Source organism: Diprion similis, chromosome 4 (genome assembly GCF_021155765.1).
Source record: "Diprion similis isolate iyDipSimi1 chromosome 4, iyDipSimi1.1, whole genome shotgun sequence".
Lineage (NCBI taxonomy): Eukaryota > Metazoa > Arthropoda > Insecta > Hymenoptera > Diprionidae > Diprion > Diprion similis.
In genome coordinates, this window is record NC_060108.1 from 19,906,294 (window position 1) to 19,929,105 (window position 22,812).

General features: G+C 38.4%; 4 protein-coding genes across 8 annotated transcripts in view; 2 read left to right on the forward strand and 2 right to left on the reverse strand.

Annotated features, from left to right (window-relative positions):
• On the forward strand, window positions 1-22,675 carry LOC124405834 (cystathionine beta-synthase). 3 transcript variants are annotated; one of them, XM_046881064.1, is made up of 7 exons: window positions 1-307; window positions 1,483-1,592; window positions 1,682-2,031; window positions 2,115-2,368; window positions 2,458-2,774; window positions 5,018-5,025; window positions 22,664-22,675. In XM_046881064.1, the coding sequence occupies exons 1-5, from the start codon at window positions 225-227 to the stop codon at window positions 2,750-2,752; spliced, it is 1,092 nt and encodes a 363-aa protein (XP_046737020.1). In that variant the 5' UTR covers window positions 1-224; the 3' UTR covers window positions 2,753-2,774; window positions 5,018-5,025; window positions 22,664-22,675. The 3 variants fall into 3 exon arrangements, with proteins under 3 accessions (XP_046737020.1, XP_046737021.1, XP_046737019.1); XM_046881065.1 differs by lacking the exon at window positions 22,664-22,675 and adding an exon at window positions 9,806-9,816; XM_046881063.1 differs by lacking the exons at window positions 5,018-5,025; window positions 22,664-22,675 and adding an exon at window positions 2,816-3,856 and having other exon boundaries at window positions 3-307; window positions 2,458-2,728.
• Window positions 3,397-4,815, reverse strand: LOC124405837 (trafficking protein particle complex subunit 6b). Its single transcript, XM_046881073.1, has 2 exons — window positions 4,417-4,815; window positions 3,397-4,287 (listed from the first exon to the last, which is right to left on the reverse strand). The coding sequence occupies exons 1-2, from the start codon at window positions 4,540-4,542 to the stop codon at window positions 3,886-3,888; spliced, it is 528 nt and encodes a 175-aa protein (XP_046737029.1). The 5' UTR covers window positions 4,543-4,815; the 3' UTR covers window positions 3,397-3,885.
• Window positions 10,941-12,149, forward strand: LOC124405838 (AP-2 complex subunit sigma). The gene is made up of 4 exons (XM_046881074.1): window positions 10,941-11,086; window positions 11,296-11,445; window positions 11,691-11,864; window positions 11,966-12,149. Exons 1-4 carry the CDS (start codon window positions 11,084-11,086, stop codon window positions 12,065-12,067), a joined length of 429 nt encoding a protein of 142 aa, XP_046737030.1. The 5' UTR covers window positions 10,941-11,083; the 3' UTR covers window positions 12,068-12,149.
• The window catches only part of LOC124405835 (paired box protein Pax-1-like), a 14,300-nt gene continuing 12,853 nt past the window's right edge, over window positions 21,366-22,812 (reverse strand). The window contains exons 3-4 of one of the 3 annotated variants that reach the window (XM_046881068.1): window positions 21,729-22,021; window positions 21,366-21,659 (exon numbers count right to left, since the gene is read on the reverse strand). In XM_046881068.1, the coding sequence (XP_046737024.1) occupies window positions 21,447-21,659; window positions 21,729-22,021 (506 nt within the window). In that variant the 3' untranslated portion in view covers window positions 21,366-21,446. Of the gene's footprint in view, window positions 22,022-22,812 lie in introns of all 3 variants that reach the window. The other 2 variants (XM_046881069.1, XM_046881066.1) reach the window with 2 other exon arrangements.

Genomic DNA, 22,812 nt, shown 5'->3' on the forward strand with positions numbered 1-22,812 from the left:
AATACTTCGCGTCTTGCCGCCCGCCGTTGAACGACAGTTGTGTCGAAGGCTTGTACCAGTGCGCAAACTCATCTCCGGACTCTTGGAACCAATCGATTAATCTCTTATTATTTATACGTTAAAACGTGGAGAAATTAAACATTGTATAAGCGAATAAAAGAAGGGAGCGTAAACCGGTGGAAAAAACTTTTTAGAACAAAGGACTATCGTTGGGTAGTTTGAAAATGGAATTAATACGTCCAGATCTACCTTCACGGTGCACGTGGCAACCAAATGCTAAAAATAATCCACATACAAAACGACCACCGTGAGTAAAAAAAATTTTAATTCAAGTATTCGTTGAGTAAGTGTAACGATCGATCGTTATCCAAACTACTAAATGAACGCCGATGTACGAACATCAGTTTCAGATACGTGTGCGTAAAAGCAACGCGCTTCCGCTAATGATGAAACACGTAGATTGTTCGGCGTCAGAATCACTGCTTGTCGCTCGCCAGTTGTGTAGCAATTAACTCGCGTGTGGCGTCTTATTGGCGCGGGCACGACCGGGTCAGAAAATGAAAAAAAAGACGAACAAGTAGTTTGCCTCGAAACCTTTGTTCCATCATGTTTTCCAATCTCAATCGCGACGGGTTTCCGAAAATATATTAAACAGGTACTTGGATGAGTTTTGGAGAGTACAAAATGCCTTTTATCACATGCAAGGTGTCAATTAATTACACATTGTTGTTGATCAAAGCATTTATGTTTTTCGATTTTTTAACAATCGAAGGTAGAGGAAATTGTACGGAACGTAGTCTGTTAGAACAAGTAGTAGATATTGAATATCGGCCTGGCGATCGATCATACTTGCGTAAAAGACAAGAATAATTATTTGCACAGTTGTACTCTTAATACAGAGCAATACATAATTAGAGATACAGGCACGAAACTACTCCCTACATCACTTAAAACTTTCCTTGTTAGGCATAGTTTACTTTCCATTTCATATTTATGCGCTTCGATTACATCAAATCCGTATTTGTGGGACAAGTTTATGCAGAGGCTGAATAAATACTTGATAACATCTACACCACACTAGCGTATGAAACTTAAACATCAACTTGAATAATCTAGCGGACAACAACTTGCACCATAATTTGATAGTATATGTCCACACGTAAGAAGTTGTCTATGATTTGAGCAATCTAATCTATTATATTGTTAAATAGTCGTCATAGATTTGAACTGCACTGAGCAAATATATTATGCACGTTGAACGATTACATTATGTTGAAAATTATGGAAACCTTACTCTTCAGACTATTCATTTAGATAGGAATGATATATCTATTGAAGTACTAGTCATTCAAGTCTGTAAACAGGTGTTTGAAAACTTTATTTTCGATAAGTGAAAAGCTATTTTGAAATCAAATGCTCAGCGTGTAACATCTATCTGAACCAATTAATTGTAAACTGAACAATACGTGTTGTTTGTTCTAGCCTTGATAATCGCAAGGATGTACTCCCCAACATCCTGGCTGCCATTGGACAAACGCCTATGGTGCGATTGAATAATATTTGCAAATCATTTAATATCAAATGTGAATTATGTGAGTATTATTTGCAGAATAGCACAGCTCACTTGTTGACTTGGACACTAAATTTCCAATTTAAATTAACAATTATCGTTCAATTTCAGTGGCAAAATGCGAATTTCTGAACCCTGGTGGTTCTGTAAAAGACAGGATCGCGTACAGAATGATCCAAGATGCGGAAGACAAAGGGATTCTCAAGCCAGGATATACCATAATTGAGCCAACAAGCGGAAATACAGGTATAGGATTGGCGATGGCATCAGCGGTCAAGGGTTACCGTTGTATCATAGTGATGCCTGAGAAGATGTCGAATGAAAAAGTTGACACGCTGCGGGCTCTGGGGGCAGAGATCGTTAGAACGCCAACCGAGGCTGCGTGGGACAGTCCCGAAGGTCATATAACAGTATCTCAGAAATTACAGAAGGAAATACCGAACAGTGTAATTCTGGATCAGGTAATTAGACATCGATGCAAACGGAAAGTTGGCGGATTTCTTTTTTCCTTTGCAAGGCATGCTAACGATTTTATGTTTTACAGTATACCAATTGTGGAAACCCTCTAGCTCATTACGATCAAACAGCGTATGAAATCTGGGAACAATGCAAAGGAAAAATCGATTATGTAGTGGCAGGAGCTGGAACTGGTGGAACCATTAGTGGAATCAGTCGTAGATTCAAAGAACTGATACCACAGACAAAAATCGTAGCTATTGATCCGGAAGGCAGTATTCTCGCAGAACCTATGGAAATAAATCAAAGTGAAGTTACCTTCTATGAAGTTGAAGGAATTGGGTGTGTATTCCTTGTGTTAAACTAAACCAAATTGCAGTGTTCAAGATCACATTGAGTCTGCCACATATCTGACTGACATACATTTTCAGGTATGACTTCACTCCTACAGTTTTGGATCGTGGTTCAATTGATTTGTGGGTTAAAACGAATGACAAAGAATCACTCAACTGTGCTAGGGCACTAATACGTGAGGAGGGTTTGTTGTGCGGTGGTAGTAGCGGTGCAGCTATGTCAGCAGCGTTAAAATTGGCCAAGGATCTACCGGACGATCAAAGAGTTGTCGTAATACTACCAGATGGTCTCAGAAACTACATGACTAAATTTGTATCGGACCACTGGATGGAAGCCAGAGGTTTTTTGGTAAGAAATACAAAAAGAGTTTAGAAAATAGGATTGTAAGTTGAAGTACTATGATTAGGTTGAAAAAAAACTTTCTCGTTCTTTTAGGATCCACCTCCGCCGGTAGAGGCGAACAAATGGTGGTGGAAGACCCCCATTTCAAATCTTCGTTTAAATCCCCTGTCTACTCTACCAGCAGAAGCTACTTGTCAAGAGGCAATTGCGATTTTGAAGAAAGGGGGATTTGACCAAATTCCGCTTATAGAAAAGAATGGAAGTATCCAAGGGGTAGTAACTCTGAATGCTCTTACAAGAAGTCTGATTTCGGGTAAAGTCAAGTCTACGGATTCCGCACAGAAAGTACTATTCAAACAATTTAGAAAGCTCACTACTTGTGCGACCCTCGGCCGATTGTCACGAATTCTTGAAAAAGACGCGTATGTTGTTATAGTTAATGCAAAACAGACGACCAGCGCAGTGGGTATTGCCACTCAGATGGATCTTTTGAATTATATCAGTGAACCACAGAGTAACGGCACTGCTGCTTGATCTGTATACCTATATTCTTACTTTATAAACTGTTTAACGCAAGCCCCGCTTACCAATTTTTCTGCAGTGTAGATAGATTTAGTCAATTTTTACAACAGTTGACACACGTATTTTTTGTTTTGTTCTTTTCTTTTTTTTTCCTGGAAATTGTTAGATTTTTATACACTTCTACTCTTGAACTGTGTGCATTATTATGTAATCGAATAAAACATGAGACTGATCATGTATACGTTTTTAAGTGTGGTATAGTTATTTGTCAGTCCATGCGATATGACATTTTATATTTGAAAATACTATTTGCACTGCGATGCATTGGACCAATATTTTATGACAAATTATTAAGATTAAATAACTCGAATGGTAAATCGAATTTCATCTTTTTTTCTACATCTGCGTTGCATTTACACGATTTATATGTAACCTGGAGTAGATGGGAACATTACGACCATGCACATATCGATTTCTTTTACCGAAATTAGGTATGTGTATTGTTCTGCAGTATTCGTTGCAGTATGTCTATTATATCTATCAATTCATAATCATAGTCATTTATACAAATAATATAATGTTTATAGATTTTCAATAAAGTTACTAAATTTACATATACTTATATAATTATTTACATTGTCTTAAACTCTCTGTACCTGTACGTGAAATTTGCAACTCGGTAATGTAGATATTTCTGCCGTGACCGTACTAACTATTCCAAGGTTCGCAAGGCTGCCACGAAGTAGACCGCAGGTAAAAGCCAAAAGCCGTGGAGCCTCGCGCAAGTACTGCGTGCTATCGGGAGCACCGATGTTGGTTAATAAACGGAATGCATTGTCATGCAGTACGTATACTCCCTGATGGTTTGTTCGCAAATTATCAATCTGTTTGCGATACAGGCTTGACCAAAGATCCATGCATATGAACTTAATTGTGTCCAACTCATCTTTGAAACGTGCCCATTCCCTGGTTAAACGTTCCATGATTCGATATCCCACACCGAATCCCATCCACTCTAGAGGCGAAAGCTCTTCTTCGCCTTCCTGATTTGAAATATTATTCAATAATTAGATAGTCGATTGGATATTCTGCCAAATAACTTTGTATTACACGAGCGGATTCAAGAATCTTGGGAATCTAGGATAATATATTTAAAATGTAGCGTAACTTGCCTTGCCATTTGCTTTTGTGCTCAGTACGTAATTCACCATTTCGGCATGCAAATATTCGAACAGACACTCGTCCGCTTCCCCGGTATCAGGAAGGTTTGTTTTCGTGTCTACACCTTGCTGCTTCATAACGCAAGCCTTGGTTTAATGGACCGTCAAGAAATAACGCCGTTTATTTGTTGAGGTTACGGTGTGATCTGTCAAAGTGGCAAAACTCAACAAACTGTCAGTTTCGCCTTGTCGCTCGCCAATAGCTGACAAATTACGATCGCTGTTTGGTGAAAAATCTATCAACTTTACATTCGTCTTTCGTAATCTGAATTCAACTCAGTTGTTGATTTTCTATTACATTTGTAAGTAGGTTTTGTCGATTGTTGAACTTTCGACGTCAAACGTCGAGACTGTGTTCATAAACTACTTGACTACCGCCTTTCCCCATTGACTAAACAGCTCTAAAGACGGTCAAGCATAAGTATTTTTTCGAAGCTCCTAACCGGGGAGAGTGGACGCAAGCTATGTCGATAATGGATGAATACTTCTCTGTCTCGATCTCAAATTCTATAGAATTTCTGCATAATGATGATGATACAACGGCGTATGGTGAAAAAAGTTGTAATATGATGCGTACTTTTTTGGTTATTTATATTGCATACTTTGAACAAAATCGACAATGAAAGAATAAGACGTTTCCAAGATTTTTCTTTAATTAACATCTAGAAACAAAAACGTCCACACGCCAACTACTCGAAGCTACACCCAACATTTTTGAGATTATTGGTATTTTGCACTGATCAGGATATTGCAGATCAGTGACATTTTGATATCGAGTTTTGCACAACTGGGAGAAATTCGTCAGTTCAAATTCGAAGATTTTCAGTAATGATTTGACGCCAGTATAGTATACATTATACAAAGACAACAAATATATAATAACAAATCATACATCAGACTCACCCTTGCGCCAAACGCCTGGAGAAAATCACGGCACTCGTTACAAATGTCAAGTTTCACCACTGCACTGCAGATGACAATTAAAACATTAAATAACAATTTTTCAAAGAAATTTGATAAAACTGACGATTCACTCACTGTTTCAACACTATTTATTAGGGATTATTAACACGGTTATGCTCTAATACACGACGTCATGATTAAGTAAAAGATAATCGCACTGATATCGTTCGCCATCTTGATTAATATTTTCTGAAGCGCAGCAACTCAACCGAGATCTTAACGTTCGTACCACACAATCAAAGAAATCAAAATACGCGCAGTTAATCGACTGCTTCTCGGCTGGGCCTCTAGGTTAGGTCAGTGGATCTCAATTACATTTTTTGTCAAAGAACTTGAAAATCTAGGATTATTAATCGAAAGTGTAAAAAAATGTAAAAGCGAGTTGAAGTAGCCGATCGCGTATTTGGACTGCGTGTAGCACTCTTTTTCCACTAATTTTGACCCGCAGGAATGACCGAATATATCTTCGGTCAACGTATTTTGTTCGGCTGTAAGACGTCAGAAAATTTCAATTGACGCCTGATGTGTCACGCAACGGCAATTTTTCTAACACCTGACCGCGTTGTCGTAATTCGCACGGCATTTCCGACCGGTTGAGAATTACTTCCGAGCACAGCGTAGCGACAGTCGCTTCCGAGCAGCCGTAGTGGAACTACGCGAGCCGCGAGTCAGAATTCAAATCGCCATGTACAGGCTTTGCCTATTCAGGACATGTCCAAGCAGTGATACCTTAAGGTTAAAAAAAGGCTGTGTATTGTGATTCGATCAGTGTATAACGCCCACGAAACTCACTGCGATTAATATACGAACGGCATGCAGCGTATGAGCCATAAAAGAGCCGAGTTAGTGAAACAAAAACAGTCGAGGACATCGAAGGTGAGTTACCGTGTCTCAAGTTTTCATTCTTTTGTGCAACTTCAGCTTGTAGCAATATCGATTGTCGACTCTCTGCGTCGGGTGTCGTTTGTTATTGTTTGTGCGGGTGATTTTCGGTAAGTGCGTAGTTGCGTTGTTTGCAAGTTTAACTCAGTCCGTTTAGGAAGCTAGTTTCAATACGAAAAGTGTAAATGGGCTCGGAATTGAGTGTAATTACTATTATATGCGTATAATCACGAGGGTTTGGTGACAAGAAATTGACCTGATAATCTTCCGTTGTCGTTTTCTTTCTAACATTCTGAAAAAACGGACCTTGCGGAAGGTAACTTTCGTGCGAGTTGTGTCTCAGATTTCGGTTCGCGGATCGCTTCTCCCACGTGGACACACGTTCTTGAAATGAAAATTTTATTGCGTCGTTGGTTTTGGCGTTGTTTCGCATGTAAGAAAAAACTGCAAGCGTTTGAAATTATTCTTGATTATTCCTTTGGGCTACTTTCAATCGGAGAAATTTGTCAGTTAGCTAAAATTGATTAGTATTCACTTCTTCGTAATATTTATATATATATAATATACGACAAAAAAAAAAAAAAACGGTAATTTTTCAACGTTTGTATAATAATTTTACAAGACAAATAGTAATAAAATGTTTTCTTATTTTTGGCCTGTTAACAGGAGCACACTATATTCCAGCACTGTCGACCACATTCAGCGATGATCCAAATCGACCTCTGACAGCAAACTAAAAATTAAATCACCCGCTATGCAGTGAATAAAACTAAAAGGTACACATTCGATATGATTTTCAATTACTATGCCCCTTTTGATCGTACATGATTTTAGCTGCTCAATAATTTTATGCATTTATTCAATATATTCTGTTCTTATTTTATTAGCCTGTTATTATTTTATTATATTCTCATTGCAGTGTGAAAAGTGTGAAAAGTGTGTGACCACCGTACAGCCTGAGAAGCCACGAGGACTACTACATATACATGTAAAGTGTGGAGCAACCCGGAGGAGGTAAGAAAACTTATTTCAATTATTGTTTTATGATTCTACGTGCTGCATTTGAAACCTAATTTTTGTCATTGCGTAACACGCGGTAAACAAATATGGAAGTAGACAACAGTAATAATGGAAAATCCAGTTTGCTAAATTAATTCGAGCTTTCTCTTTCGTTTTTCAGAGTTAAGCAGAGACATCCGAGTAACTTCTCCATTACTCAGCAACGTTGGTGAGTTTGCACGTATTTAGGTTACGGGTATTAATTCCCTGGGACTCCTTTGTCACGTGGCGTGGCGGTAAAAATTGTTACACAAATCTTCGATTTCTTAGCTGCATGGATAGGCTCATTCGCGATCTCAACGGTGCTTGACTTTCAGTCGATGCATTTTCTTTTTTTCCTTTCTCATCAGAGTTGACCTATTTTACCACAGTCACTCAAAGTTAGAAATTTTGCACGTTGTTGAAAGTGGAATGAGCATCGCGACAGGTTACCATCACTTACTCAGCATTCGCGAAAATAGTTCGTGTTTACCTACAGATTATACAATTACAATGATGTCGTTTAAGTGGTGGATAAACCTGAGGTTTGAACATATTTCAACGATTCTTTAATTGATAACGTTTCAAAGTCTGGTATAACGTAACGTAATCAGCTTGCATGATATATCTTGAATCATTTTCAATTCTTTAATGCCCAGCAACTATCGAACAACCACAGGCTTAGCTCGCTTAGGAAAATGCTGATAAGCATGCAGGATGTTTTTAATCCATCTTACAAAAGGTTGATGTACCGATAGTCCGCCAGCAATCACTAAAACAATCCTCTCGCTGACTATGGTACAAAAACGTTTTGCTCCCCACAGGTAATCAATGAAAAAGTAAGTCACAGTGACCACGGCGCAAATGAGGAAGAATGATGTGTGTTGGAAAGAATGGAGAATCGTTTAGAGCGAATATAGGTAATCGGGTAGGTAGGTAGGTGGTCGTTGTGGGATCCGTCGCGGGGTTTGATATGGATGTGCGTGTGAATCTCTTTTCAACAGTTCCGTTGGGTGGGTCCGTTGGATTCAGGCGAGGGTAGGAAGGTCGCGATGCACCGCAATGTTATTAACTTTTGTAATCCACAGCGTCAAACGATCACAGTGATTTTCATCCGAAAACCCGTGAAAGACTAAATATAAAAATCTCTGAACTATTTATTAGTAAGCTTTCAAATTTTAACGAGGTTCAATTTCCCATTTCTTGTCACTTTGCTATCATTTTTTAGTCGTTATTGAACTTAATTATTTAGTCATTGTCTATCATTATATCATTCAATTGATCTCTGTGATCGTCTGAATGGGCAAAACGCATCTCTGGACCATCTATCGCGTTCCGTGGTACGCTAGATGGGGAGAGATGCTGAGCTCGAAGACTTCGCGTCGAAGAGGACCGCCGGCCGTCACGCCACACAATAATGCATGCTCTCCAACCTCCCTCCCGGACTTGACTCGCATCTCGGAACAACAATTCGCATCGCAATGTGTCGGATTCAAAAAGACGCGGATGCGGATTGGTTTTCTGCAGAATTTTGCGACAAGTCCTAGACGTTTAAGATTTTTTGACGGATTAATCGGCCGCGCCTTTTTGCGCGTAGATTAATCACGGGAATCAGACTCGTCATTTGCGCGACGATTGATAATCAGGGTGGCCACTGACCGGGATAGTTGTGAGCAGTTGGAGAATTTTTTCTACCGCAAAAAGTCAGGGAATTATGATGGACCATAGGGAAAAATTGGCTCTTTAATAAATATTTTTTAATCTTCATCTATGCTTCGTTAAGTCAGTTAAGCTAACTTTGGGAAATGGTATCGTTCAATTTCTAATTATTCGTGCGAAATGAAGCAATACTACATGTTTCTTAGATCCAAATTTATATATTGAAACTGCACAAGTTCTGAAGCCTTGGATCATAAAAACTGCCCAACATTGCCTAATTTTCATGGGAAAACGTCAGGGAATTCTGTATGTTTTGCCGGGAAAAGTCAGGCAATAGTCAAGGAATTGTATTTGAGCGAAATTGTCACCACCCTGATAATGAAATCGATCGATCGCTCCTTTTGCTTGACGATTTCGTAAACGGTATGTGAAAAAGTAAATCATACTCGACATGTTAAGCCTCCAGCTTTTCAATCAATCTTGTTACGAACAACTGAGTTTTCAAGTATAATTGACTGCGCCATTTGCGCGTTGACTTGATGCTCTTTGGTTCTGAGAAAAAAACGGGTCATCTGCAAGCCGCCGGTCAATTCACGGGAATAAAAATTGCGGAGTGTAAAGTGATAGTGAAGACTTGTCGTAAGTATTTATAACACATACGTGAAGTGTAAGAAAATATTTTTTTAGCGAATGTATGGTCTTTTGTTTCTGAGCAAAGAAACTGTTCTTCTTTATTAACATACCCTGAAATATTAAGTATTCACTCGAACGAAATATTTATTTCAATAATTCCAGGTAGAAAATTGATTTTGATTTAAAAAATTTATAATTCTTCTTTCCATCGTAGAAATAATAGAGCAGAAGACTGTTTTCGCGAATATTGACGTAAGCTTGACATAGATTTTCTCGTAACTTCGTCGATTTAACTAATCAAACCTTTTGCATATTTTAGCAAATGAAACCCTTTGGCTGTTTCAGGTAACCAAACTTTTTATCTGTTTCAGGTAACGAAACCATTTCACTGTTTAAGCTAATCAAACCTTTGTCTGTTTCAGCTAAACAAACTTTTTGACTGTTTCAGCTAATCCAACCTTTTGTCTGTTTCAGCTAAACTAACTTTTTGACTGTTTCAGCTAAACAAACTTTTTGACTGTATCAACTAATCAAACCTTTTGTCTGTTTCAGCTAACCAAAATTTTTTACTGTTTCAGCTAATCCAACTTTTTATCTGTTTCAGCTAAACAAACTTTTTGACTGTTTCAACTAATCAAACCTTTTGTCTGTTTCAGCTAAACGAACTTTTTGACTGATTCAGCAACTCAAACCTTTTGTCTATTCCAACTAATCAAACCTTGACTGTTTCAGTGAATTCACCTTTTGTCTGTTTCAGCTAATCAAATCATGTAAGCACGTTCTGTATTATCTACTGAGCTGCAGTTAGGCTGAGAATTAGTGCTAAAACCTATTTTTCGTTATCGATCGCCACCAAATCGTGGGCTTTGAGCTTGTGCCGCTGTGTTTGAATAGATTTTCACGGGTTTCAAATTGACGTGACATAATTCGACGCGGTAGCGCCACGTCGTCGACGTCAAAAAGACTGTCATGAAAATGGGTAAACGCCAAATGTAAAAATGTAACTGAGAATCATTGACTCAATTCCGCAGTTTTGATCTTGTGTCGATGCGTCGGTATCCATTTTCGTGAGCGTTTTCTTACCGTTGACGGCGTGACGCTGCACGTCATTCGCCGTTGCATTAATTTGACGCTTGTGAAAATCCAGCCTCCTTCTATCTTCTGTTAATAGTCGCATTGACTTATATTTGATGGGGTTGATGGTCAGTCGTAGTTAGACGTACGCTTACCAACAAGATGGCCGCCAGCTACCGAACCGCCACGACGGCACTGGACGGCACTAAGCGACGAACTGCCGAGAATTTAACTTGAAGTTGTCTGATCTCATTGCGTTTTACACGCGCACGGATCGAAGACTGATAAAGCAGGAGGGCGGACTTATCACACGAACCTCAAAAGACACTTGATCGAAAGTGTCACCTGTCATCTGTCAACTTCAGAGAGAATGGCAAGTACTGCATGAGAATACGATCAAGATTAAACACAATTCAAAGACAGAACTTATGTTTATTTGATTCGGTACACCTTGTTTGGACGCTCAACTTGGTATCCAGAATAACGTTATCTCATTGAAATCAATATTATTTCTTGTTTATGAAATTTTTTCAGGCCCATACAACGGTACCTTGATTGTTTCTGATTATGCATTTTTTCCAGATTCGATTTATCCTAATCCAGAACAGAGCGGGCAAGACTCGTCTGGCCAAATGGTACATGAATTTTGACGACGATGAAAAACAAAAGCTCATCGAGGAAGTTCACGCCGTCGTCACTGTTAGAGATGCTAAACACACCAACTTCGTTGAGGTTCTATAAGTTCATTAGTTAAAATATAGCTATAATTTCTGAGTTCAGTGCAAAGGAGGTTATTTTGTTTCATTAACTAGTTCTATGGTTGATGTATACAACAGTCACTAAGAAGGCTTAAAGTACATCCGCCGATAATGAAGAGGTTTCAGATTTTGACTCGAATTCTGACACACCGAAGAAACGAATTTCCAAAAATTACTTTCCCATCGTTGACTTTTGATGCCTATGTATCTTGATTCTAGTTCCGAAACTTCAAGATAGTCTACAGACGATACGCTGGCTTGTACTTCTGTATTTGTGTGGATGTGAACGACAACAATCTTTGCTACTTGGAAGCCATTCATAATTTTGTGGAAGTCTTGAACGAGTATTTCCACAATGTTTGCGAACTGGATTTGGTTTTTAACTTCTATAAGGTAATTTATTATGCTGAAAAATTTGACGACGCATCTCACATAAAATGTTTAGTCTGTTCTCACAATAGCCGATCTCTGTACAATAACCATTATAATTTCAGGTGTACACTGTAGTGGACGAAATGTTTCTCGCTGGCGAAATCAGAGAAACTAGCCAGACCAAAGTTCTTAAACAGCTCCTCATGTTGAACTCCCTCGAATAATAAAACAAAATGCCATTCCCTTAGAAATGTTCTGTATTTAAAAATCTCTCTACAATAAAATCTCATGCTCCATTTTTTGTTACACGCCAAGTTTTGTTTCATACTCCGTTCAAAAATCTAGCAAGTTATCTTTCGTACAGCTTATACAGAATTGTTCTGTTTTACCGCTGGTTGATATTAGCAAAAGTTGAATCATTTCTGTTATTCGATGTTGATAAGTTAGTTAAACACGGTTACCAGGTTCCTACTTTATCGAGCCCTTGACTGGTCCTCCCAGACTCACGATCACGAATTGATCTTTAACTTTTCCTCAAAATAAATTGGAATGAAAAGTCTAGGGCAATTATATGAATTCCGAAAATGTCTCAAACCTAATGAGATTCTCGATGTTACGATGTCACTTGTACCATTTCCAATCGTACGACTATTGACCTAGAAAAGACAGAAACTTAAAATTCAATTTAAATTGTACATACATGCCGATAGGAATTTGGAAAAAATGATACAATATTGAAAAATTATCTAAAAATGGGATACAGTAACAAATATACTAATTTATGACAATTTCCCTCACACGTATTATGGACATGGAATCAAGTTCGATAACATTATAAACAATATCTTTGTATCAATGTGGTTATACATATACGTGTGCAGGCGCAGGTTTTAATAAAGCTACAATTGCATACATGCATTCAATAAAATAGCACCATTCGATGAATTTTTAATTAAATCAGCCGCAGATCGCGAACTAAATAAAATTTAATGATTTTTCCTCTGAACACGATGACGATCGTCGTCGGGTGGTCGTAAAATAAAAAGTCTATACTCATATTCAACACGTCGAATTCATGGCCATACATGACACAATACATGTAGTTAACTACATGTATGAAAGATCAATGTCAGATCCGCGAAGAAAAATGGCCATCATTCGATATCCAGTAATGCCCATGCAGATTAATTGCCGTGTACACTAATTTGCTCTGGTCGTAAGCGTGATGAGAAGAATCATCTTTGCCGGCGTTATTTTTCTCAGTTCATTCAACTCACTGGTTCGTTTCACAGTAAATTTGATTCACTCCAGGGAATGTGTCAAATTATTTCTAATCAGCATTATTACACTCGTACAGCACGAAGCAGTGAGACCATGTCTGTCGAATTACAATAATATTGATAATAAACGATCACGAGGAATTATGAAAAATCCCATCTTCTGAACTTATTTCTATAAATTCAAAGAAGCCATCAAGTTCTTCATTTTTCACATATAATAGGTTTCAATAATTTTTGTGATTTGTTCCAGAAACCTAAGAAATTATGTTACAAGATACGTCGGTAAAAAAAAGATGAAAACAAAAATTCAATTTATCAAGCTTTTGGAAAACTTATCGCGGTATTGTGTTACAAATTTTCAAAATTTGTTTCAAACCAAAAAAAAGTTATTTTATAACTGAAAAATCATTTACGAATACAGAAGAAGTTGTGTCGGCTGAGAAATAGCGGCAAAACCTTATTTCATTCATAAGTTAACTTTGGCTTATTGTTATTTTCTTGTTTCTGAAAAACTTTTCACATTTTCCATGACACCTTCTACGGGGCAATGACGGGAAATTTATCAGGATCTATTGAACAACATTTTTTTCCTATTGTAATTAATATTCGAAAATGTAATAATGAGAACTACTTACCGAGGTTTTCATGCCCGCCGTCGCGGCAACGTCGACGCGGTTTCGTGCAGGGGATATAGTATGTATATACACTAGGAAATCAATGTCCAATGATCGAGATAAAAATCATTAACTTCCTAACGTGTACCTGAAGTTCAAGATGTAGAACGAAGCTCGAACTTATAAAACTGTATGAATATGTATAACATTTAGGGTCGGGGTTATCGCGGGTTATCGGACGAGGAGAAGACGCAGTAGATCAGCCGGGAGCTTGTAGTGGCGGCGACCCCTGCAACTGATATCGCGCGTCGCTTCGCCTGGATACGCCTCTCTTGTATTCTCTCATAATACAAGAAATTTCATACATAAAATTCAAACATTTATATACATATATATTATATATTTTATACGAATCGAAACGAGCGTCTCCGAAGCTTGGCGCCTGCACGACGTTCGCCAAGTTTTAATTTGACTATTAAATTTTGGAGAAGGTCACCCTCGTCGATTTTACAATCTAAAATACGCAGAAACGATTGTTTTAGGTACCTCTTCTAAGTTTCAAGCACCCAATACAACGTCATAGCTCTGCTATTGTAACATTTGATTACGACTGCAGTAGGTACATGTGCATGTGTCTGGGATACCATAAAACCACGTACAATTAGGCTGCGCACTCACAATCAGACTCCGTTATATGTTTCTTATATTATATGAGACGATGGGATCTTGACCTTAATGTAATAATGATACAACGTATGGGAGTTTTTTCTTTGATCAAAGTTCAAGAAAACACTGTCATTTTTCGTCATGCTTGCCCCTGATTAGGACACTCGCATCCGACACTCTCCAACTGATATGCGCCAGTCTAATAGAAGTTCTTGCCATTGAATTTCACATGCATTAGGTATATTGTACATATATGATATATGTCAGTCTGTAACTAAATTGCGAAGCTAATTTGCAAGGTTACACTGCAAAAAGGAAATACTTTATAATATATAATATGCCTGATATCGCAGTGTTTTTGGACTCAGCTCATTGACTTTGTCGCGGGATTACTATATTCGGTACCTACATTTACACACGATGATCGTTTGACCTGAGTTACCACACATCGTAAAAAATAATGTTGCGTTTAATCTCATACTTATATTATAGTTAAACTTCTCCTCTTAGGGAGTATTACATATAGATTAGATGGTGTAAAATATGTATGATTTACACGCAATAATATATTATACCGATAAAGAATTCCTTCATTATATTTTTCATCTTTGGATTATAAAAATAACGTTAAGTTTTATAAGTCACGTCTTACGCAAGTGAGAAATTACTTGCAGATATTGCGACAAATTTGATCAAATTATGATGTTGTTTCAGCGTAGGTCAGCAATTAAACGAAATGTTTTTTTACTTTTTTTTTCTTCAATGCCGTTACAGTTATGACCAATTTTACACTGTCATATCAACGACACAGACGTATATGATTTAATTATCAGAAAATTAGGATCACTTGGATTCTCAAGAGGAGTTTCCGCTATTGAATCTTAAAAGAAATATATCTTGAAGCATAAATTATTCCGTCAAATGATTTTGCAATACATCCAAATTCAATCAATTTCAGTTGAATTTGGAAGAGGTCTAAAGGACGAACCCACGTATACTTAAATGCGCCCAGAATAAAATGATTCAAATTGTATTACTGTGTACTGTATAATATATGTATATATACATATTATACATATTTATCAACACACAGGACTTGGATAGCAAATATATAATATAGAAATGTATTATATATATGTATATGTATAAAGTCTTGTCACTTATCATTTTATTTATGACGAGGGTTTGTATCTTTTGACATTTTTCCCGCTTCTATATTATACGTGTAACTTATGCGGACGGTTTCTATATACTTGTAATATACGTTTATAAATGCCATAGTATAAGGTTGACCTTATGACCACACACTACGGCTGTAGCATCAATCCTACGTAGAGAAAAAAAAAAGATAACGTAAACTGATACCGATAGAAATGTGTCTAGGGATGGCTGAAATTCAATATGTGGCAATTGAACCGTACATATAATTTCTTAGCGCGTATTTATATTATAATGTAACTTTACCGAAACAAAGAAAACAAGTTAGGTTGCAATTTCCGTTAGATAACGATGTTTTACAAACGGTTATTCACCCTCGAAAATCTATACGTTAGAAGAATCATTTGAAAATTACTACAATAATCAATCTCAATGGTTTATGAAACACTTGATAGTTCGACAAGTATTTAAATCAATAAAAATTGGCAAAAAAATAATTTACAATCGGTCAAGACAGTTTAGATCTACGATTATATTGTGCTATATTATGGAAATGGAGTGAAATCAAATCATTATTATGGAGTACATATTTATCAGTATATAGAAGTCATTTGATATGGAATCAGCAACTCGAAGCTTCGTGAAGAAGCTACAATAGACGATTACATACCAGCAAAACTAAGATACAGGAAAAATTCTAGAGTCTTACAAAACACGGACGAGTTGAAATCCCCCGAGGGTGATACGAAGTCGTGCAAAATCTCTTAATCCCACGGGAGTTAAAAGTCATATTACAGGAAAGCGAACAAGTTCTCGGGTACATAGAAGCTGAGTTATAATTTTCATCTTTAGCGGGTAAAGAGTTCCGATATATATTTTTCTTCCTCCTTTTTCTTCGTTTCAACGACTTGGTAGGTACGCCTGGACCGTTTCGTCGCTCAGGTGCGGAGGGCCGAGTCACGATGATACATGGATAGGAAGAGACGGTGCAGATTTAAAGTAAAATGGGTCGGGGAAGCGAACACGTGCTGTCGCGACTACCGCATGATGGGATGGCCCGAGTAGCTTCTCTTGCGTAGCAGCGCGAGAGTGACACAGGGAGACCGATGAGGACCCCGAGGGTGGGGGGAGGATCGGAGGGGCCGAGGGCGGGTCGCGTAATTAAGAACGTCTTGAGGTCCTCCTCGCCCCTTCGCCGCGGCGTACAAATAGCCGACGACCCCAGCGCGCGTCGGCGCCTCTCAAGTCCCAGAGTCTCAAGTCTCAAGTCTCAAGCTCAAGTCTCAAGTCTCACGTGTGCCGAGAGAGAGAGAGAGAGAGAGAGGGAGACGCCTCTCCGCGCTTCTACAGTAAAGTCACCGCACATGCTTTATACTCGATGCTGGTTTTAATCTATTTCTTTCTTTTCCGCGGCGGCGGAAGAGAGGGAGAGAGCCGAGAAGACGACACCATGCACACCACACGCCGTAGAGACACATTAGCTATATTCCTCGTTTGCATGGCGGAACGCCCCTCCGGTACGGCTTGCCGTGCTCCGATGCACCCATCCGACGATGCAGCCATCCCGCGTCCCGAGCCAAAGGGCTTTTCCATCTATTTGTCTATGCATCCGTTCCTTGATCCCGCGATCCCTATATTTTACGGGCAACTCGACCGAACTCGTAAATACTTGCTTGACGTACGAATTATCATTATTTCCGCACCCTGGCCAGACTTGGGCATCACCTTTCAAAATTGCATCAATTTTTGCCACGGAGCAATTAAGGGGAACCTAAGTTCGCTTCTTTATTATACTTCTGATTTTCATCACAACTCTTTGTACGGGAGTTTATATTCTAGGTAAAAATTGTTTAATCATATCCGAATATATCCGATATTATTCGTATAATCTGACCAGCCACGAAGAAATATTGGATCTCCGCATGCTACTTGATATTTATAACTATATCTACATGGCTTAAAGAATTTTGTTGTACCAGCGCTTTTCGGGCTCGAGATTGTACGGTAATTAATGTTTATAACCGCCACGCATGCACTTCGATTTATTGTCAGCGATGTCGTTTCAAGCACAGCAAATCTTCGTAAGCCATCATCACCGCACACTTTACAGCATGCAGACACGTGCAAATATACGGCCAAGTCACATAAGTATATGGGTATACAACCAGTTTTACTTTCAAACGAAATTTTGTGAAGAAATTAGTCTACGTATTATTATGAATTTTCGTTCCTGCACTAATCGCTATTCGTAATTGTCAGATTAGATCTGCAAATAGATGGAATAAAAAAGAAAATTAATGTAAAAGCATTCCGGTGATATTTTCAAAATGATTGTCCCTGAGTAATTAATTACAGCAATGAGTGATGGGAGACTAAAGGAATTACCATGAGGATAATCTGTCTAGTTTTTAATGGCTAATCGTGTACCGTGTCAAAAGCTCAGCTTGTATACTGGCCCTCCGCCAGACACGCGTGCCTCCTAATCAATGGGGTGATTACTCATCAATTCGTATACAATATAATACACGCGGTATTACGATATATCTGTACGATACTCGGGCATGCAAGTCGAGTAGAAGCAATCAATCCGTACGACGACATAGGCAAGGAAGTGACGCAGTTGTGATTCGAAAATCGAATCGACTCAGACCTGCGTGTGAAAAAGGACCGCGGGGACACGGCCAAGTTGAAACGTTCTCATTTCTTATTAGTGGAGGCTAAAGTGTAAGCGCGGTATACACCATACACCATACACCATACACCCACCATATAATAACCTGCAGGCCCGTATAACTCTATAATACCACAGACTCGGACCTTGAGGCACGAATATAAGGCCCAGAAGCACGGCCGCAGAGTTTGGGGAACGGGGCGAAAACGCAGAGGGTGTCTTATAGGGCGGAGAAAGAACGATATTCGAATTTCAAAGGAACGGCTTACCGTGCCGCACGAGCCTCATTATGCTCGTATAACTATAACTTTGACTACATGACGCAGCGCTGAGAGGCTGTGAACTGTTTCGATGTAGGTATTCGGCTGGACAGTATCACGAGCACGTGGCATTCAAGTTTCAAACGCGGTACCGCGTTCATACAGATGTTCTGATAGTTTCAAACCTCCCGTGAAATCCGATTCGAATCTCATATCGTTCTTCGATTCTTTCGTCTCCAGACGGCTTCGCCTTCTCATACTCGACCGAATTCATTTTGCTAGTCTTAATTTGAAACTGCGTCCATGGGGTTGGCTTATCTCTCACTCCAGACTGCAGACTATATAGTGGACGGGGGTTAGATTATGGCATAAACGGGTTATACGGTGGCGCATAAGTAGGCGGGTCTTGTTTCGTTCCCACCTTCCACTTCTCATGTGGATTTTTTCATCGAATCAAACGTCAAGATATACTGCATCTACAGTGTCCAGACTAATGGTGTGTATGCGTTTATGGCAATTAACCGTTCACGGGATTTTGAATAGATGTGGACGTGTGTGGTGTTCGTGAAGTTTAACGAATGTACAAATATAAATGTTGGGTAACGCGATATATGAATATTCCAGTTCCCCGCAGCAGGTAGGTATGCTTCACAACCATTAGAGTACATATATGTTATGTACAGCGTGGACTGTGGACAGTGTCAACAAAATATTTTCGTCACGTTTGAAAAATTTTTTAACGCGTTACAAGTGTATTCCAACAAAAATATTTCTAATGTTTTCCGTACTCTGATGACTGAGATAATTAATGGAGGATATTCCAAGTCTAATTGTTAGTGTCAATAGAACACGCGCGTCGAGTCGTCTGTATGTTTTAAAAAATGACGTTCGTTTATTGTATTACAGATACATAATGGATAATGTGATGTAATGCAATAATTAAGCATCTCATTAATAACCGCATTCCAGTGTCATCTATTTGCGGAATAACGAGTAAACAATGGTAATGTTAAATGTACAAACCCTCTATTACACGTGAAATAATGCCTTGTTCAGATGTTTCATAACCGCAATTAATTCAGCTTTCAATTTCCATGTTTTGAAAGTATTCGTCCTTTCACACATCCGTCTCAAGTTTCGTTGTGCCTGCAATGTATAAACGAAAAATTCCTCACTAAGATTTATAAAAAGTAAATATTCCTGAACAGTCTGATAATAGGTATCTACCTTTTTTATACCTAATCGTCCAGTGTTTACCTAATAACGGCATTTACCGATCTACTAACGCTTTCGACTCTCATGCTGCGTCAGAAATTCACCTCTTCGACGTCTTCACCGGTCACCGTGTACATATACAGACGTGTGTTTGCAAGTGAAGTGTGTAATGTTCAGATTCTTACATTGTGTTCGGAAAATTGACATTATTTGGACTTAGGCCTGCGCTGCAGATGGGAGGTGAAAGAATCGTTCTATATAAAAGAGAGGTAGAATATTAAATTGCGAAATTTTATTATACTGTACAATTATTATATATATATATAGATATTATTTTTCTGATATCGTTTAAGCCTTATATATTTAATCAATAATCCTATTTTATTCTTTACAATAAAAACGTGATTCCGACAAATACTCATAACTTATACATCTCATCCCTTAATTATTCCATAGCGCGCCTTGTAGTCGGCATGAAACAATATAACAATATCGTTCCACCCTTCGAGCATTGACGCAATAAATTTATCTATATGTATACGATTTATACGCAAACTACATCAAGACAATCTTTCGAATTTCAAATATGTAACGTGTCAGAGCATTGCGAGAGATGTATGTACTATACCCAAATTAGGTAATCAGTAAAGGTATATATATAGCCGGTAATTATGAATTTGATAGAATGTTGAATTAATCCAACAGGAGAGAGAGGGAAATAAATTACTTTACAGAGTATATAATACTTGCGATTTATGTCGACCTACTGAACAAAGATTACTATAATAAATTCGTCCGTTGGTCAGGTTGTTGCAACTTGCACTGTGTAATAAAATATTCGACTAATACCAAGTATTTTTCAAATAAATTAACGAATATTATAATCGAAAATAAATTTAGATGACGCGTTATGGTTTGCACAATAATTCGCAAATAATGCCTACAGCAATCTATAGCTATATTGCGGTGCTGTCGCCATTTCGCAGATTCAATAAATAATAAAATATGGTCGTACCGTCATCAATAATCATAATTCGCATTCAACATTACACACACACACACATACACAAACGCGTTTTATGCACTATGTACACACACACATACACACACATTCACACCCCAACAGACGCCGCAATCGTTCTTCGTACAAATAATTATATTGCTCCGTTCCTATAATAGGTATACGGTGTTCACCGGTATTCTAACATAGATAATGTATATAGATTTAATCCTACGTATACACGTACATATAATACAGCTTGTCGAAATGTCCGCCACTGTCATTCGTCGTACCTAAGTAAGATGTTGTCGTAAATAGTCGACACGTGATATGATATACTTATTATTTTTTGCGAATAGAGAAAATTAAAATGTCTACCGTGTATACCGGAGTTGATTAAGGTACCTAATTTATTACGCAAACGCCGGTAACTATAATACCAAAAGCTGCACTCGTTTGTCCACATGCATAAGCATCGCTGTATAACAACAGATTATGCAGTAACTGCAGTAAACGTCAGCGTGTAACACTCCAAGTTATTGAACACAATAGTCCTGTCACTGATTTATACTTTCATCTTCTTATGTTCGCGTGTCAGAGCTTTTATCCGACCAACCAATGTTCGTTGAAAAATCAATTCTAATACCTAATCCAGAACAGTCCATTTAGATATAATGTATGTAATAATTGCACATTCGTTATAACGGGTAGTAAGCTGATTTGGTTATTATACTAAAAGCTAACTGCACGGGCTGGCCGGCTGACTTGTGTTCAATGGTTGCATCATAACTGCAGCTTGCAGTCCGCCCGAAGTCGTTGACGCGGGATGATGATGATGGTGATGATGGTGGTAAAGTGTCGAGGCGTAATACTGCTGGTGGTGATGGTGGTGCTGATGAGGGTGGGTGTGATAATTATTCGATGGCGAGTGATTATGATTGTTGTTGCTGTTACTGTTCTGATGTTGATGATTGCTGCTGCTGCTGATGTTGCTGATGTTGTTGTTGTTGCTGCTGTGGTTGTTGTTGTTGTTGTTGTTGTTACTGCTGCCGTTGTTGTCGATGTCGTTGTTGTTGTTGTTGTTGTTTGTGATGATGGTGGTGTTGTTGTTGTTGTTGTTGATGATCACGCAGAGGGAAGACGGCGCCGAGGAATTTGGTATCGTTGGTACGCTGCTTGCCAGTATATCGTGAACCGTGTGAGGACTTGGCCACTGCAAGACTGTGTTTGACTGTTCACGCTGACCACCACCTGGCGTTGGGGTTGGGGGCGACGGGGGCATCTTGCTCGACGACTGGGGCGTCGTCAAGCCCACTGGAACGCATCGGAACTGAATTGTAATTTACTTCCCCGATCTGTGTAAGACACGCTAGAGTCACTACGACTTGCATCGCGGGTCAACGAGTAGAGAGAGCAAGAGAGATTTGAGAGAGAGAAAGATATAGACAGATAGATAGATAGATATTCGTTTAGAGAGGTGGATATTCGTTAAAGAGAGAGAGAGAGAGAGAGAGAGAGAGAGAGAGAGAGAGAGAGAGAGAAGGAGTAGATAAGACTATTTTAAGAGAAAAACGGACAGAGTGAGAAGAGCAGAAGAGTTAAAGGAATAATTAAGAATTTATTCATAACAGGTGTAATCGCGTATCAATTGAAGTCGCGAGTCCGATGATAAAGATAAAAGAATTTCACTTTTGCCGATGTTGATTTTATGCATATCGTTAATTATTTTAGCGAAGTATGTATTCTATGCGTTCACTATGGGTGCATAATTAGATCGGTCCTTGCAGGACAAATAAGAACATTTAATGAATATATCAGGAAACTGGAATTATATTTGTACAGTGTGAAATTGAGTCTATTACACATACTTATATACGCAGCGTAATTCATGTGATTTAATACCGATTATAGATCGTATGCTTGATAATTATACGGTGTGTAAAGAATATCGTCGAGAAAATTGAATTCGACGTAAGAATTAGTGTTACGGAAAATGTGTATAAAGACGATATTCATTTGGCAAACGAATTCAGCAACGAGAATTAGTGCAATCAGGCTATTATAGTAGAGCGGGGAAAGAAAACAATTTAAAAAATTAGACGTTG